At 41.0% G+C, this 18,444-nt stretch overlaps 1 protein-coding gene across 1 annotated transcript; it reads left to right on the top strand.

The window, feature by feature from the left end:
* The first annotated feature begins 774 nt into the window (after positions 1 to 774).
* Positions 775 to 17,600, top strand: LOC123768666 (uncharacterized). Its single transcript, XM_045759334.2, is given in 9 exon segments — positions 775 to 836; positions 5,824 to 5,994; positions 6,940 to 7,094; positions 8,372 to 8,845; positions 8,847 to 9,304; positions 9,923 to 10,086; positions 11,095 to 11,298; positions 14,811 to 14,978; positions 15,267 to 17,600. Coding segments are annotated over 8 exon segments (2,214 nt in total). The 5' UTR covers positions 775 to 836; positions 5,824 to 5,843; the 3' UTR covers positions 15,707 to 17,600.
* Positions 17,601 to 18,444: the final 844 nt, after the last annotated feature.

The following is an 18,444-nucleotide window of genomic DNA, read 5'->3' as shown; positions in this document are numbered from 1 at the left end:
AAGTTTTGTGTATTCTCGTGAAAATATGTAAACGTTCAAGGAGACATGCAGACAACGAGTCACAATAACGTGGCTGAAGAAATGATGATCAAACCACAACTCAGAAGATGGAGAGGCGACGACGTTTCGGTCCGTCCTGGACCAAGTCGTGTGGACCATTATGGACCATTATCAAGTCATTATCACACGACTTGATAATGGTCCAAAACAGACCGAAACATCGTCTCTTCTCCATCTTCTGAGTTGTGGTTTGGTCATCATTCAAAAAGATAAGCCAACTGATATTCCTCTCATCTTCATTGCAGTTCTAAAGTAACGTGTGTGTGTATCAGGCCAGTTGTGAGTTGTTTGCAGCGAGTCTTGCAACATGTTATTACTTTTATATCATCTCTAAACAGATCGACAGAAGTCTACGTAACGAATTCGTTATATCAAGCGTGGAGCCATAAGAACCCGGGTAACGAGAGTGAGAGACTAAGGCTGGTCGTTAGAAATGTATCTGTGGGTTGGGTGTTTGTACATGTTCATTACCCAGAACGTTCACTAATATTGTCCATTGTTCAAGATGTGTGTAAATATATACACGTTATATTGAACAGGGGGTGAGAATAGCTTGAGTTACCTCACTCATTTGAGTTTACGTCTTAATAAACTCATTTCAGATTCAGTTTCAATTTTAAAAGGCGGGCCGGAGGGAGGGTTGGGCCGGGAGAGGGAGGGAGTGTGTGGGGTCCTTGAGGTGAAGGACTGGCACTACTAGTGCCCCCAGTCAGTGCCACTGTGTGAGTGTGCGGTGAAGTGCCTTGCAGCTCTCGCTCCACACCTCTCTGAAACAAGTGAGCAGTGTTTCTGTGTCTTAAACTCCGCAATGATTTACAACGAAGAAAAATCTCCCGAAATCCATTTACATATGAGTGATAATACAATCATTTTGGGAAGCATTATTTGTAGTGATAATAGAGCAGCAGCTGGTGTTGTATTTAATGAACATATCCTCTTCAATAAATAGAATATTTTGATGATCTATGACGAGTATAGACTGGATGGAAGAAATGGGTATATCAGCGCTAAATCTAAGTCCAATTTTTGAAGCGTTACCGAAAGAGTGTCTTTATATGAAGAGTTTGTACCTTAAAAACATAATATAACTTGGCATATACCACATATGTACTTATTAATCAGCCAAATAGTGACTACAAGCAATAGGTTATATATGTACTGTCTTGTGCGAGACCGAGTTGCAGGATAGCAAACTAACTTCTTCAAGGTTCTTCAAGATTTTCAAAAATGTAGAAAAAGCAAGAAAACATTGGGGAAAAATAACTTTGCAAAAAATGTGTTGTGAATGATTATGAAATAATTAAAAAAATTAAAATGGTCCACGGGATAAATTGAATTACTTTTATAATTAGTAATTTAATTTCCTAATTTTGGTTTTTAATCTGGTAGCAGAATTTATTTGATATAAAAATAGATATCAGAGTTATTTGAAAATACAATAATATGTATAATAACTGCTATATCAAACATGTTCCCTATACGTATCTACATATATTTCTTTGTTGACCTTCTCACTAATAATTTTAAATGAACAGTTTAACAAAATTTAGATCAATGTGTGACGACATTTACAAGTCAATGCAAACTATTCGAAACTATGCACTTAAACTGTAAAGGGAGGGGCCAGATAGCTGAGTGGACAGTGCTCTAGATTCGTTGTCCTGAGGTTCCGGGTTCGATCTCCGGTGAAGGCGGAAACAAATGGGCAGAGTTTCTTTTACCCTGATGCCTCTGTTCACCTAGCAGTAAAGAGGTACCTAGGAGTTAGACAGCTGCTACGGGCCTGCTTCTTGGGGATGTGTAACTAAAAGAAAGGCTGGTTGAGGACCGGGCCGCGGGGATGCTAAGCCCCGAAATCATCTCAAGAGAACCTCAACCAAGCGTAATGGGAAGAAACAACATTTCAACATTAAAAACAACATTTTCTTACCGTTCTCTGCCTACTTAATCATGGTAACGTCTCTTTTCATGGCATCTATTACTTCTGATCATATACGTCTCGCATAAACCACACCAATAATATATATATATATATATATATTTATTATATTTATAAAAGAATATATAAGTAATGAACCTACGTCATATACAGACCAGGGAGTCAAATGCGTAATGTTATATAAAGTTAACAGCCACATAACTTAACTGTTGTGTTGAGGCACGAGACGTCGCCACTCCTACAAGGCGACATAGTTGTGTCTGTCCAAACTAATGAATACTTGGAGGCATTCTCCAAGTTTAGGGGCGCGGTTCTTTGCATTTCTTTGTCTATTTTGCTTTCACTACTCTCCAAGTTATATAGTCATTGCGTAGCGTTCATTCTCGCATTTAACTAATAGACTGCAAGCTACTGGTTTTATACTCGTCAGCGGAGATAAATGATGCTTTTGCTGGAAATAATATTAACACTTTTATCGTAGACATTTTATCCCACATTGATATAGCAGTCAAGGTGAAGGTCTCATGTAAATTCTCGTTTTATTGTTCCCTTTTTTCAATTTTAAATTCATATGTTTTATCACATCTTTGAAACGGAAGAATAATCGTGACTGTATTTTTGTTTTGTTTACAATGATTAGCTACGAATTTAGCTCAGTCACACCTCTATGGACGTCAATTCATTACTCTGTGGACTCTGTTCATCTCTCTCTCTCTCTCCCTCTCTCTCTCTCTCTCTCTCTCTCTCTCTCTCTCTCTCTCTCTCTCTCTCTCTCTCTCTCGCTCTCGCTGTCAATATGTTCGCCATGTTCGTATATTCCTCTATCAGTCGATTCGCTGACATTGTTACCATCTCTTTCTCTGGCTGTCAGTTTATTGGTCCGTGTTCGTATATCTCTCTCATAAGCTGTCAGTTTGTGTATCAGTAAGCGAACACATTAAGCTTCTGCCTGTGCATCATAAAACTAAGCTGTGTATTCAGTGTTGATATAATATGTGTGTACTTGATAACAAATGAGTTGATATCATTTATGTGTACTTAATATCGGTGAGGGATCACCGATCGTGATCCCTCACCGATATTCAGAGGGATCGTTACTCAAAATATTTCCGATCACATAATTTTGGAAGTTCACATTTTTTAATAAAGTTAATTTATGTATTTTCTCCGAAACTGAAGGGCAGAAAAAGCAACAAGATTTTGGTTAACTTGGAGAATAATTTGATTTTCTGTGTTCACACCACCATTGTGACATTTGAAACAGCAGACCGGGTTGACTCTGCTTAATTTAGGGCCCTGACAGCTGAGTAGACAGCGCTCGGGATTCGTAGTGCTGAGGTTCCGGGTTCGATCCCCGGTGGAGGTGGAAACAAATGGCCAGCGTTTCTTTCATCCTGATCACCTAGCAGTAAATAAATACCTGGGAGTTAGACAACTGCTACGGGCTGCTTCCTGGGTAGGTGTAACAAAAAGGAGGCCTGGCCGAGGACCGGCCGCGAGGACGCTAAGCCCCGAAATCATCTCAAGATAACCTCAAGATGACTCTCCAAGCTCACCCTCACTCATCCTACGGAACATCCTGGGTTATTCAGTTTCCCCTCAAGTCTATTTTGGATTATCCATCAATTCCCTCTGGTTTATCCTGTAATTCCCCCACACTTTATCCTTGCCTCAATCCGGGCCTTCCTCACGTCCATTTTGGTTAACTTTTTTCATTCCGTCTACCCTGCCTTGCCTTCCCTCCAGTCTGGGTTATTGTTCGCTTCAACTTTGGCTAATACTTTTTCCTGACATATCCGTCACTCTCTCTTGGATTACAATTAAGTTTTTTTTCCTGGCTTTTCCTGCATTCCACTCTGGCTTATCGTTCATTCTTCCATGGCTTATCTTTCCCCTTCATCGTGGCTTGTTATTATCTCGTCCTGGCTTGTTCAATAAATATTTACCAGCACATGGTTGGAAGGTCAGGCTTTGCTATTCGACATGTTAACAAAATTTACCATTAAAAACACATATGCTTCGTTAGTTCTACCACATTACCATTAAGAACACACAGGCTTCGTTAGTTCCACCACATCACCATTAAGAACACACAGGCTTCGTTAGTTCAACCACATCACCATTAAAAACACACAGGCTTCGTTAGTTCAACCACATCACCATTAAAAACACACAGGCTTCGTTAGTTCAACCACATCACCATTAAAAACACACAGGCTTCGTTAGTTCAACCACATCACCATTAGAACCAATGTGGTGTCGATACAGACTGACAACCATAAGCTTGTCAGAGGCGACAGCAATATTCTACCGTGATACAGCCAGAGGGATATATTAGGGCAGGAGTGATGCCGCAGTGTTGCCCTGTTTTTCGGTAACCTAGTGATCATGCCGAGGATCAACGTTCCCGCGGCCCGGTCACTGACCAGGCCTCTTGGTTGTGGTCTGGTCAACCAGGCTGTGGAGGAATTAGACTTATATGGAGCGCATCATTATATACAAGTGTGATATATACACTGAGAAAAGCATTCCGCTTCTTGGAGTGTATACCAATCAAAGGAATTCTGCTGGATGATGCAGAGCTGAGAGAAAAGTGGTTTGGCTAGGATGCTGGCGGGTGAGGGATGAGAGGAGGGAGGCTGGGGGATAGGATGCTGACGAGTGAGGGATGAGAGGATGGAGGCTGGAGCTAGGATGCTGACGAGTGAGGGATGAGAGGAGGGAGGCTGGGGGATAGGATGCTGACGAGTGAGGGATGAGAGGAGGGAGGCTTGGGGCTAGGATGCTGACGAGTGAGGGGATGAGAGGAGGGAGGCTGGGGGCTAGGATGCTGACAAGTGAGGGATGAGAGGAGGGAGGCTGGGGGCTAGGATGCTGACAAGTGAGGGATGAGAGGAGGGAGGCTGGGGGATAGGATAATGTTCACAATTACCGGAGTGCGAGCCAGCCAAGGTCGCCAGCCGGCGTGCTAGCCAGCTGCTGTTTGCTCTCTCTCCTAAACTCCCGCTTCCTCCGCCCTCACCCCTCACCCCTCACCCCCTCCCTCATACCTCACTCCTCACACCACACCCTCATACCTCACTCTTCACACCACACCCTCACACCTCACTCCTCACACCACACCCTCATACCTCACTCCTCACACCACACCCTCATACCTCACTCTTCACACCACACCTTCACACCTCAATGTAAACAACGTACAACATTTAACGTATTTTAAATTGGCTAACATCTCGAATTCTCATTAAACACTTATGTAAAGCTAAAAAATACATTGAAGGTGCTATAAAGGAGTAATAATAAATGATACAACTCAAAAATAAATAGGTGCAAAAATGCAACATTTGCAAGAAAGAATAAATCCCATGGATCTTATTAAACACAGAAAAAAAATCTTTCATGTATGGTAAGGGCTGTCAGTGATACACAGCTGCTTCAAGAACATCTGTCTTTTAAACTCGTTAAATTGAACATTTTCATGTGGATAACCTTATGTCATTCTACTAATATATTAAATAGTATTTGAATGTGTTTTGGTCAGTGAACTGCTCATTGGAATGCGATATTGATATACCGGCTAAGCGTTTTTGTGTTGACAAGTTATAACTGTCAGCAAAAGCGTGGTTCTGTTCTGTTGTTAACTGCTTGCTTGAATCCCTCACCTGAGCCATGACCCCCGACAAACGACCTGTGGCCCTCAATTGACTCCTTAACCATAAGTATTGATATCTTGCAGAACTTCGTGAAAATATGTTATATGACCCGAGACCCTTGAAAGACGGGGAAGGTGGCCCTCTCACTCGACCTTAAATCTCTTATAGGACGAGACCTTAGTTGCAGGATGAGCACCCGACAACAGCTGTCGTGGAGGGCCCGCCAGAGAGGCCAGCGGCTGAGAGAAGGAAGCCGTCGGGCCGCCGTCACTTGCTGGGGCGATTTTGTCAACCCGAAACTAGTACCGATCAAGCTCACCTTCTTCATCATTATGGGCGGTAAGTGGCCAACCCTTGCTTCGGTATGTGGTCAAGCCCCGCCTCGGTACGTTGCCATGCCCCGCCTCGGTATGTGGTCAAGCCCCGCCTCGGTACGTTGCCATGCCCCGCCTCGGTATGTGGTCAAGCCCCGCCTCGGTACGTTGCCATGCCCCGTCTCGGTATGTTGTCCGAGGTGAGGACAACCTACATGTCGAAAGATTGCCAATATATGCCTGTTTAAGCAACCAATTTATGCCTTGATAAGGAGCTAATCCATGCTTCGCTATATTGGCAAACAATGATTTGTTAAGTAGCCAACTTGCAGCGAGCAGATGACGCACGCTTACGTAAGTAAGGAATCTACACATTAGAACAGGTCAGCTCTCAGTAAACAATCAGCTTATAGCGAGGAAGGTAGACAGTCTTACCTCGCCCAGTAAACAAGCCAAGCCTCAACAGGAAGACAATCTATGCTTGAGTAAATTCAATGCATTATGTTGATTGTGTCGACTATTTGACTTCATCCCAGAGAACATCACCATCATGAAAGTTTGCATTTAGTTTTGTATTCAAAGTTGTATTCCATGTGCTTATTAGGCTTATTTTGTTAAACATTTTCAGTTCAGAATAATACTGAAACATGTCTTCTATGGCTTGTAACACAATATTATTTATTAATTTGCGACGAGGAATTACAAAAGCCTTCCAACAAAAGTTTCTAGAGAAAAGGCACAGTATAGCTCTGGTAAGTTGTTGTTGTTGTTAAAGATTCGCTACCTGGAACAAAGTTCCAAGTAGCACGGGCTATGGTGAGCCCGCAGGATGTATTAAACTCTGGTAAGGTTATTATTCATTCATATGCTATCACACATGTCCTTTAAAATAGGGATGCATTAACAGGCTTCTTTCTAAACTGCAGACGACGACCTGTAATCCTCCCTTCTCCCTCTCTCTTCCTTGCAGCGACGCAATGCGTGGCGCCCTTCACCACGCTGCTGCTAAGGGCATTGGGGTTGACGCTCCAAGAGACCGGGTTCGTCTTCACCATTGGTCCAATTATTCCGGTTTTCGCCCCGCTGGTCGCCGGAGTTATAGCTGACAAGATCGGCAACTTCAGAGTGAGTTTGATGCGATATTTATGCCTTTCAAACAGGAGGCTGCAAGCTTAGTTCCTGCAAGTAAGATATTCCTGCAAGCACAGCAGGCAAGACCAGCAAGCACAAGAAAAGAACTGATTTATAAATTAATTTAAGAAGAGATAAACTCATTTTTATTAAAAATAAAAGTGAGGGGGAACACCCTTTACCATTATAGATTCTTATGCTGTATGTTTTACTAATATGTCTCACTGCTTTATTTGTAAGTTACAATTGTTTCGTGGATGTACACCTGTTCAGTCCAGCCACAACTGCATAAATTTGCATAAAGTTTATCATAAATCACTTATGAATAAAAATGAATGTCAACCAATCAGTCAGAAAGACCACACCAAACACAACTACAAATGTATCTTAGTCAGGATAAATATAGAGATAAACAGATATATACAATTCAAACTTTTGCCATCCTGAGGGAGTTAATTATTGTATAATAATCTACTTCAACTGTTGAGACTTTGGGGGTATTGGTAAACACAGACGTAGTGATGGTACAACTGTTTATTCCTGGTACCGAGACCGGAAAGTATATACGGCTACGATGTCCCTCACACTAGATTTAGCTGTATTTGTTCACTGTGGACGAAAAAGGCACAAATTTTACTGGTGCCTGCACCTTGTGTAGATAGGACCGTCTCGACCTATTGCTGCCCAAGCCATTACCCTCATGTTTCCCGGTTCCTGTGAGCAGACCAAGACAGGTTTTATTGGCTCTGGTCCAATAAGACTTTATTATGATCTTAATGGTCTGCAAACATTATCATCCGTCAGTGTCTTTCACATTCCACTTACCTAGCCAGTAGTGTACAGATGAGTGAAAGAGTATACGAAGGGAACCCTATTAAGGTACTAAATATATTAACATAAAACAGAACAAGTGATGATACAAATTGGATAATTTTTGATTCAGTAAAGACCTTGATACATTCTGGTTTGGAAAGAGGGTTGTTGATATGTGTAGCATAATAGAAGCAGAATCCCTTGATTGTTTCAAGCGTAGGTTAGACATATATGTATGAGATTGGATATAAATAGGAGCTGCCTCGTATGGGGCCAATAGGTCTTCTGCAGTTACCTTCATACTTATATGTTATTCTTATACAATTTGGGATAGCTGGATTGTTCCAATCTTAGACTAAACATTTATATATGAAGGAGTTTGGTTAGGGATAAGAAAGAGCTGATTAGCATTGGCTATGGCCTTCTGCAATTTCCTCTAACCTTAAGTTCCATTTCAGTGTATTCTGGTGTTTACTGTGGCGCTTAGTGGCTTCGTGTCCCTAATCTACCTGGCTGTCCCTCCAGCTCGTACCACACCCAACTACTCCAACACGGTCTCCTTCAGCCTCACCTGCGATTCGGAATTCGTTCTCACACCAAACGCACCCAAGAAGGATAAGAACAATTGTGACTTCTTCAACAAAACTCTTACTATTTCTTCGGTGGAAGCCAAAGACTGTGGCTACCTGTGTCCAGAACCAGCAATTGAATATCCTGCAAATCTGCTTAAAACTATGAAGAAAGCCAAGCTGCTACTAGCAGTTAACCCTTTGTTGCATCACATGTGCAAAATCCAAAACAGCAAAGACGACGTGCAGCAGACGCAGAAATGCTTCAGGAAGAACCTCAACAAGACCTTGAGCTATGAAAATATGCCCAAATCATTTATGATCCACAACCTAAGGTTACATCTCTCAGAAATCGACCGCGATAAAACCTAAGATTCCGGTTGTCAATTTCACAATGTCTGCCGAAGAACTCCGTAGCTTCGAGTGCCTCAAAGGCCGTATTCCCAAGAAAGTTTCCGTTCCGAAGATCACCATACAAGAAGACTCTCCAGATTTTATAGAGATCAAAGCCGCGGTCGATTGTCTTTTCCACTGTCAAGTGACTGTTCCCCATAACAAAACCTGTGTAGAGCGACCACATAGTATAGTACATAACGTGGCACTGAGTTTTTGGCTTTTTGTCACCGCCAATGTACTGAGCAAGCTCTTCATTGGGCTGACGTACACGCTGTTTGAGGTGGCCGTAGTGGCCATACTTAAGGAGTATGGCTATGACTACGGACTGCAAAGGATCTACGGCTCGATTGGCGGAATGGTCTTCGCCCCGCTCACAGGCTTCTTTATCGACCACTTTGGCAAAGGTGGCCACTATACTGATTATTAGTAAGTGTTAAAGTCAGCTGCGTCTTTCGGCGAAGAATCCATGCAACTATTGCGTTTATTTTACATATGAAATTATGCAATCTTGAATCAAGTAAATACAATTTAAATAAGTTGTTCTAGAGCCTCATGAGGAATATAACTGTTGCTCTAGTTATTTTCAACTTCCTTTATCTGATGTGTTATAATGATTTTGTTTGACACGTCAGTCAATGCCATTACCGTGCTCAATATTTACAAGTCAGTTTAAATGGCAGTATTCCAACACTGCCATGCAATTGATGACGAGACTTTTTAATAATTCATGCAGTCTTCTTTCCACTCTTTTCCTGCCTAAATGGTCCTCATCTTTCTCTTAAGTGCTTACACACTCTCACACTATATATATATATATGTTTTAACAGGTTATAGCTGAATGATAGCCTCAAAATTATTCGAAATAAAAGTATAATTGACGTTGTCACTTGCGGAACCTCCAAACCGTCTCCTAATACGTTATATATTACCTACCACTAGCAAACAAAATTTCGGTTTTCAGAAATGTATTTAACTAATATGCACATCAAACAAATATTTGATTTTCCCTTGAAGACGTTTCTAAGGACTTTATCCCGTGTACAGCGTGATGTTCATACTGTACTGTGGCCTGAAGGTACTCTGTGCTTTCCTCTTGATGAAGGTGGACCTGCGCTTCAAAGTGCCATCCAGGAGCATCTGTAAGGACATAGGCAGCCTCTTCAGGAACCTCGAGGTGATCATGCTTTTGGGTGTCGTCTTTATCTCAGGTGAGGTGGTTACTGTGTGTGTTAATGTGTTTATGGTGTGTATATGTGTATGTGTGTCAGTATAGTGTGTGTGTGTGTGTTAGTGCATGTCTGAAATGGTGGCGTGGGGAATTTAGTGGACCACATGCTCTTTCGTGAACTTACTGCATTCGTAAATTTGGCCGTGAGTGTGCATTCATGACCTGGCCTGTTTCCGCTAAATTATGAAATTTACTCCACCACTAGCCTAATGATTAAAAAAATATTATTCAGACCTATATAGCCAAGTTTTAGTTAAAGTTTAGGGACATTAGTTATCATCTCCACACCATTGCACATGTTAGAGAAGGTGACTCAAGATATGAGATGTGTTTGAGCTGGAAGCAATGTTTCTACTTCTCTACATGTCATACTTCCAAATCAAATAATTATGTTCAAACTTAAATGTTTTGGATGAGATTCTATGGTAATTAATATTATATATATATATATATATATATATATATATATATATATATATATATATATATATATATATATATATATATATATATATTTTTGAGTGAAATTCAATGGTAGTAACGAATTAAATCGACGATAATTGCCTTAACGAGCCGTCATTCATTGAAAACCATTGACAAACAGTTGTATGTAGTGGAGAACTTTGCGATGTATTTATTATCACGTCGTTTAAGAAGAGGAAGGAGGGATTAAGGAAGGACTTGCGTGTGGGAGTACATAATTCAGGTCCACGTGAGCACGTTGGCCAGCCTGTGACAAAACACGTTACTGTGTCTTACCAAATTTGTGCAAATGATTTTTACAAGTATAACCAAATAACCAAAAAGGTTATTGGTATAATCAATAACCAAAATAACAACAATTACCTCTCTTCCTCCCTGAAGTTACACACGTTAACAATAATATAACAAATAGTACTATGATTAAAAATATTTTCCAAATATGTAATCTCTGTCATTGAAGTCTCTATCCCCTGGTGTACATACTGACTGGCTCTCCCTCGTCCAGGTATGTGCTACGGTTTCATTGAGAACTTCCTGCCGTGGCACCTGCGAGACCTAGGAGCCACGAACTGGTTCATTGGCCTTCTCACGACCATCGCTTCAATCGCAGCACTGCCCTTCCTGGCTTGCTCCGGCGCCATCTGCAAGAAGTTTGGCAACTTCCAGGCCATAGCTTTTGGTCTCGTCTGCTACTCCATCCGTTGTATTGGTGAGTTGATGCAGGGCTTGTTGTGGTGGGGTGTAGTATGGTGTGGGTGCAGGTGTGGTGTGGGTGTGGTGTGGTGTGTTGTGGTGTGGTGTGGAGTGACGTGGTATAGTATGGTGTGGGGCGTGAGAAGCGTTGTTGGTGGACGTCTATTGCTCAAGAATTATGGTGTTTATCTATCAGTCGTTATCTAACAGTATCAAGTAAGTTTTAAACATTTTGGAATTGAAGTTTTTTATAGTAATAGCTATTGAAGTTATGAAGTTATATCCTGTCACGTCTCCTTCTGTCTGAGCTTTCCTTGTGCAGTCATCGGGAGGACAAACCCTTCATGCAAACTGCACTTACTAACAAGAAGAAGAAGAGCTTTCCTCTCGTTTTCTTGTCAAATTTCCACCGTTATTTTTTTTTTTTTTTGAGATATATACAAGAATTGTTACATTCTTGTATAGCCACTAGTACGCGTAGCGTTTCGGGCAGGTCCCTGGAATGCGGAGGGCTACAGTTAAGGATTTGCGCCCAGTAAATCCTCCCCGGCCAGGATACGAACCCATGACAAAGCGCTCGCGGAACGCCAGGCGAGTGTCTTACCACTACACCACGGAGACGTGTAATCTCTTGTACTATTTTTGGTTATCGCAATATGCTCTCTTACTCAACCTGTTTATTCCCATCGGAATTATGCACGTAATTATCATGTCATTTTTCTGAGTTAGTGTATTAACTTCATTCAGAAACTTGTCTGCACATTCATTAACTCATTATTTTTCTCATCCACAAAACAGTGCCTCACACTTATTTACTTTCATTCTCATTCGCATAGCTAAAATTCTTATTAGTTTTGGAGGTCCCTATTATGCTTTCATCTCAATTTCAATTAGAGAGACAAAATATTGCCTCTCAACCCTCTCGTCAGCCAATCAGGGCCACTTGAGCCTATCAGGCCAGCGGGGCCAACAGGGTGGAGCACGCTAACTGTTTCTGTACTGGCTTCCTCCTTCTCCTCCTTCCACGCCCTGGTCTTCCTGGCACATTAAAATCTCCTTAGCATCTCTTAAATTCAGTGTATCGTTCCGGCTCGTGTTATCTATTGTATGTTTAGAGTATCGTCCCGACATGTGTTATCTATCGTGATACTTTTGGTTAAAAAATGAGTTATTTTACAATTACTTCTGGACAGGAAAACACTGAGAGACAAAAGATAGAGGTAAAATGGTATTCTTCTTTCTTCGAGGAACTTTTATATTCTTAAAATTCTTAATGCCAAATTATCATTACAAAGCGTGTTAGTATTATGTTGGATGGTTTTAGTTGGTGGCTCGTCTATTGCGCACCCTATACTCATCCTGTGAGCGGTAGCGCAAAAAGGATTACAGAGGGCACAAAAGGTCTTAATCAGACCTCAATAGAGGTTATTTCATTCACAATTACTACACACCTTGTTGGACGAGTGCTTGTCGTTCCGGGAAAAGATTCACACACACACATATACCTGGGGGGCCTCGCGGCTGAGTGGATAGCGCCTGGGGGTCGTAGTTCTAATAGCCCTGGTTGGATTCCGGTGGAGAGGGAAACAAATCGGCAGAGTTTCTTTCACTCTGATGCACCTGCTCATCTAACAGCAAATAGGTACCTGGGAGTTAGACAGCTGCTACGGGCTGCTTCGTGAGGATGTGTGTGTGTGTGTGTGTGTGTGTGTGTGTGAGTCAGAGAGAAATATATGTAGTAGACATAATAGAGGAAAAATATATTGGTTATAAAGGAGGGACCCAAGAGCTAATAGCTCGATTCTGCAGATGCAAAAAAGTAAAATACAAATAGTAAATACACACGCAGACAATCCCTAAAACACAAATAAGAAATCGAAGGAACATAGGTAAGCGCCTATCAACAGAAACATACCTAAGACCGCCACAAACACACGCACTCAGAGACGTACAAACACAATTCCACTGACAAAAGTTTCATATGATACTTGTAAGGGTCATGACCTTCGCCAGATGAACGTATACATGGCCCCACATTAAAATAAACACGTCTTAAACTATGGATGAGACGGCACCACCAAGTCTACACCTGTTGTAGGAAGAGACGCGTGTTGCCAGGCGCACATGTTCACAGGAGGCAGCATACGCTTACAGAGAATCGCACGTTCCTACAGACAACACCATATGCTCACAGACAACGGGGCAAGCCCACAGACAACCGAAAAAGTCCACAGACAACCGAACAAGCCCACAGACAACCGAACAAGCCCATAAACACCCGAACAAGCCCACAGACAACCGAATAAGCCCACAGACAACCGAACAAGCCCACAGATAACCGTACATGATCACAGATAACCGAACAAGCCCACAGATAACCGTACATGATCACAGATAACCGTACATGATCACAGATAACCGAACAAGCCCACAGATAACCGTACATGATCACAGATAACCGTACATGATCACAGATAAACGAACAAGACAACCGAACAAGCCCACAGATAACCGAACAAGCCCACAGACAACCGAACAAGCCAACAGATAACCGTACATGATCACAGATAACCGTACATGATCACAGATAAACGAACAAGACAACCGAACAAGCCCACAGATAACCGAACAAGCCCACAGACAACCGAACAAGCCCACAGACAACCGAACAAGCCCACAGACAACCGAACAAGCCCACAGACAACCGAACAAGCCCACAGACAACCGAACAAGCCCACAGACAACCGAACAAGCCCACAGACAACCGAACAAGCCCACAGACAACCGAACAAGCCCACAGACAACCGAACAAGCCCACAGACAACCGAACAAGCCCACAGACAACCGAACAAGCCCACAGACAACCGAACAAGCCCACAGACAACCGAACAAGCCCACAGACAACCGAACAAGCCCACAGACAACAACACATATTCATAAGCGAATGCACAAATTTACACGTTCAAAGACAGTGTACAGACAGTGTACATTTTGAAGAAATCTCATGATGAGTACTTAAAGATGGTTTAGAATTTAAAAAACAATAAGTGCTTTGTATTTTTATAATGAATTAAACTATTTAAAGGGAATATCAAAGAGTGCATCGTAATTTATGTGTATAATATTGATTACTATATAGAAAAATGTGGAAAGGAAATGTCACGAATTATTTGACAGTATTGTCAATAGTAAAATAATGGTGGACAGAATTGCTTTTGAATTTTAAATAAAGTTGTTATTTACGTTTTAATAGTCAATGTCTCTTAGGTATTACATCATAATAAATAACAGTTCTGAAGCAAAATATCTAAGAAGCAACAGAACATCTGAGAGATCATTTGATGTACTTTAATTAGCGATAATTTTGGGTAGTTAGTAAAGGCTTTTTTTTTGTCATGATTTGTCTTGTATTGCTAACTGGAACTAAACTATAGATAACTGAGCTACTACGCTATTGATAACTAAGTCACTACACTATTGATAACTGAACCACTACACTCTCACGCCCTTCCTCTTTCATTGCTACAGGTTACTCACTCATCAAGGACTACTATTGGTGTGCGCCTTTTGAACTGCTGGAAGGAGTCACTACAGGTCTTCTTGTCACCGCCGCTATCATTTACGGGGCCCAGCTGTCTTCCAAGACAAATCTGGCGACCTTGCAGGGTGTGTTGGCTACCCTCCACTACGGCCTTGGTGGGTGACAGCCTCTTTATTTTAAACTACAGTAATTTTGGTTTCATTGCTACCAACTATAAAGTTCTACATGCTTATTTAACATTTCTTAATTAAAATATCGTTAATTTTTATCGTATCTAATAATCTTGGTGATGTATACTGTTATACAGTGTTTGTAATCCTTACTTGACAATAATTCAGAGTAGAGTTTTCGTTCATTAGGTTATTAATTGTAATTTGCACTATTTTAATCAACAAAATATATGAAACTTGACAGTCATCTCATTTCAACGTTTACTTTTCCAGGTAAAAGTGCTGGTAGTTTGCTTGGGGGATACCTCATGTCAAACCTTAAAGCACCTTTTACTTTCCAAGTATTTAGTGGCATCTCTCTGATATCTGCCTTCTGTTACTACTTACTTGGGAAGCTGATCATCATGCCAAGACAAGCCATAGTCTTAAAACGGCGACAAGAAATCATGGCCATGCCTATTGAGACTATATCTCGCAGGGACCACAAGAAGTTGAGCGATCTTAAAAATATAACAAAGGGCAGCGACAAATTACCTAAGGATCAACAAAGAGGACGGTCTCCCCTACCTATTATAGAAAACGCACAGGTTCACATGGGAGAAAATGGAAATCTGGACGAAACGCAGATGACAGACTTGCCTGCTGACGATACCATGATATCCTTAGACGAGACTTTTGTGGAGAATGATGCAGAGAAGAAGGAACAAAATTAAGTCTAATGTTATCCAACGTGTTCTATAACATTTATCTTAATACATTTTCTCATTATAGTATTATGGATGTGTGTCTGAGTGTCATAATTTTTAAGAATAGCCGGAGCTGCTAAAATATTATATTTTATGAAAATTAAGGTATATTTACCTGGGGCCAGATTCAACAAGCAGTTACGCAACTACTTACGAACGTGTATATCTTTCCTCAATCTTTAACGGCTTTGGTTACATTTATTAAACAGTTTACAAGCATGAAAACTTGCCAATCAACTGTAGTTATTGTTATAAACAGCCTCCTAATGCTTCGGAGCTCATTAACTGTTTAATTATTGTAAACAAAGCCGCCAAAGATTGAGAAAAGATGGACAGGTTCGTAAGTGCTGGCGTAACTGCTTCGTGAATCTAGCCCCTGAAGTCCACTAACACTAGTGGCCTATACGAGGACAGGACGCTCGCTGGTCGAAGATCCTCCCCCATTTGCCTTGATGTGATTTGCCTTTGGGTATATGTTTCTTTTAAATTACACATTGAAAACATATATATCCGGCAACAATACTGTTTTCGGAATATGGCAAATATAAAGGTTGCTGGGTTCTAGAGTCAAGTTTTAGAGTTGTGGATGGAGGTGGCTTCCACAACTTCCTTGCTCAGTGCCTTTCACTTATTGACCGCCCGAACAGGTTACGAATATTTTCTTACATATCTTCGACTGGTTTGTGTTTCCAGCTTTCCCTTGGGTCTTCTTATCCTATTTCTTTTTCACCTTAAAGAGGCTGTCCGTGTACTGTTGTTTTTCTCCTCGTGCAACCCGTTCTCGCAAATTTAATAAATCAATATTGACTTATTAGTTGCGTGCATAGGTGACATACTAAACATAATAGTTTCCCTTGAAAAGCTTCAGAGAAAACGCCGACCTTACCTTACCTACTTAGTATGTTAAAATAAACATCTTATAGCTTCGTAATTACAATTGTTACTTAACCTATTATAGGTATAGGTTAGGTAATTATTGTAATTACGAAGCAATAAGATGCTTATCTTAACATACTAAGTAGGTTAGGTAAGATCGGTGTTTCTATGAAGCTTTTCAAGGGAAACTATTTTGTTAAGTATGTCACCTATGCACATATTTAATAAGTCAATATTGACTTATTAAATTTGCGAGAACGGGTTGCCTCGTGTGGCTATAGGACAGCTCGGGTTGGTCCTTAGCTTTCGCTGCAATGTTGTTTCCAGTTTGCCACTCAGCTTACCCTCCTGACGGGAGTATTAATTTCTGGCGTTCTTTCGTCCTGTTCCTAGCTCGCTGTACGTCTTCCATGCTGTTCCTAGCTCGCTGTACGTCTTCCATGCTGTTCCTAGCTCACTGTACGTCTTCCATGATGTTCCTAGCTCGCTGTACGTCTTCCATGACGTACTTTTGGGACGTCTTTCGGGTCCTCTCCTTTACGTCTCATCCCCGCCTATTGAACCCGGGGTTTACTTTGCTTCTCTCACCCTCTTGCTTCTCGTGAGGGATGTACAGCTTCGTTGCTTCTGTATATTTCCGAGCAATAACTTCCATTTTCCCCTCGTTGTCTTACTTTTCCAGTGTTCTCGGCATTGGACGTGACTTAGATCACCTGCCTTTAGTTCTCACGACTGTGATGGTCCCCGACAACGTGAAACAAAAGCGTTACGCCCAATCTTTTTTATTCCATATGGAAATTATATATTTTCCCCCCATGAGATAGAGGTTTATATAGGCGGATTGTGTTCACAATATATACAACTGAATAGGCACATTGTAAATGACTTTTGCCATCCAATGTTTTATAATTATGTTAGGTTTAAACAACCATTATAAGATTGGTTTGATTAGTTTTTAATTAAGACAATATACATTCATATTGTATTCTTTTTAATTAATTAACCTGTTATTTTAGTTTTCAGTTCGAGTCAGCATTTGTACAAACAAAAATTGCATTTTTTTGTTTTAAAACTGTTATACCAGTGACCGAACCCCCAATTTAGTACTGTGATGAATGAATATTAACTTCACCTTATTGTGAACATCATTCTTTAAAATGTGAGTTTGAAGGATGTGTTCAGTCATTAGTCACCCTAATTAACCCAGGGGTTACCCTGCAAAGTTGAGGTCGGCTGGGTTACGTGATGGAACTTTCGACTTCCCTTCCCTCTTATATAAAATAAATAAATGTTTCTTCAGGTAAAGTACATACATACAAGAGGTTTTACAAAAATTGATAGATTTATAGATAGAGCTAGTACATACAATGCCTAAAGCCACTATTACGCAAAGCGTTTCGGGCAGTGTTCACAATATATGTCTTATGAAAGCTTATAATCTAGTGCTATAGATTATAAGCTAATATAGATTATAAGACCCATATCTAGTGCTCTGGGTGATCCTTAGACAAGACGAAATAACAGTAAGACACCGCAAATTACGCCATAAACTATCGTCACGAAGAATACTTAAATAAATCCCCAAAAATATACCATAACACAACATATTAGAATTTTAGAAATACAAGAATTTAAATCCCCCGCCCTCACTGAGTTAATAGCAGAAAAGATGGTTATAATCACGCGAACTCAGAATCTATTTTGCTCATACGTACTGTATCTAATGTCTCACTCAGCTTCCCACAAGCGTCTCCAAACATAGACTCACTCAGCACGTGAGATACCAGATGTAATCCTGTCTTACACCTGTCTGTCCACACGTGTTGCTT

Source organism: Procambarus clarkii, chromosome 83 (assembly GCF_040958095.1).
Source record: "Procambarus clarkii isolate CNS0578487 chromosome 83, FALCON_Pclarkii_2.0, whole genome shotgun sequence".
Lineage (NCBI taxonomy): Eukaryota > Metazoa > Arthropoda > Malacostraca > Decapoda > Cambaridae > Procambarus > Procambarus clarkii.
The sequence above is the reverse complement of the archived record's forward strand: the minus strand, read 5'-3'. Positions and strand labels throughout refer to the sequence as shown.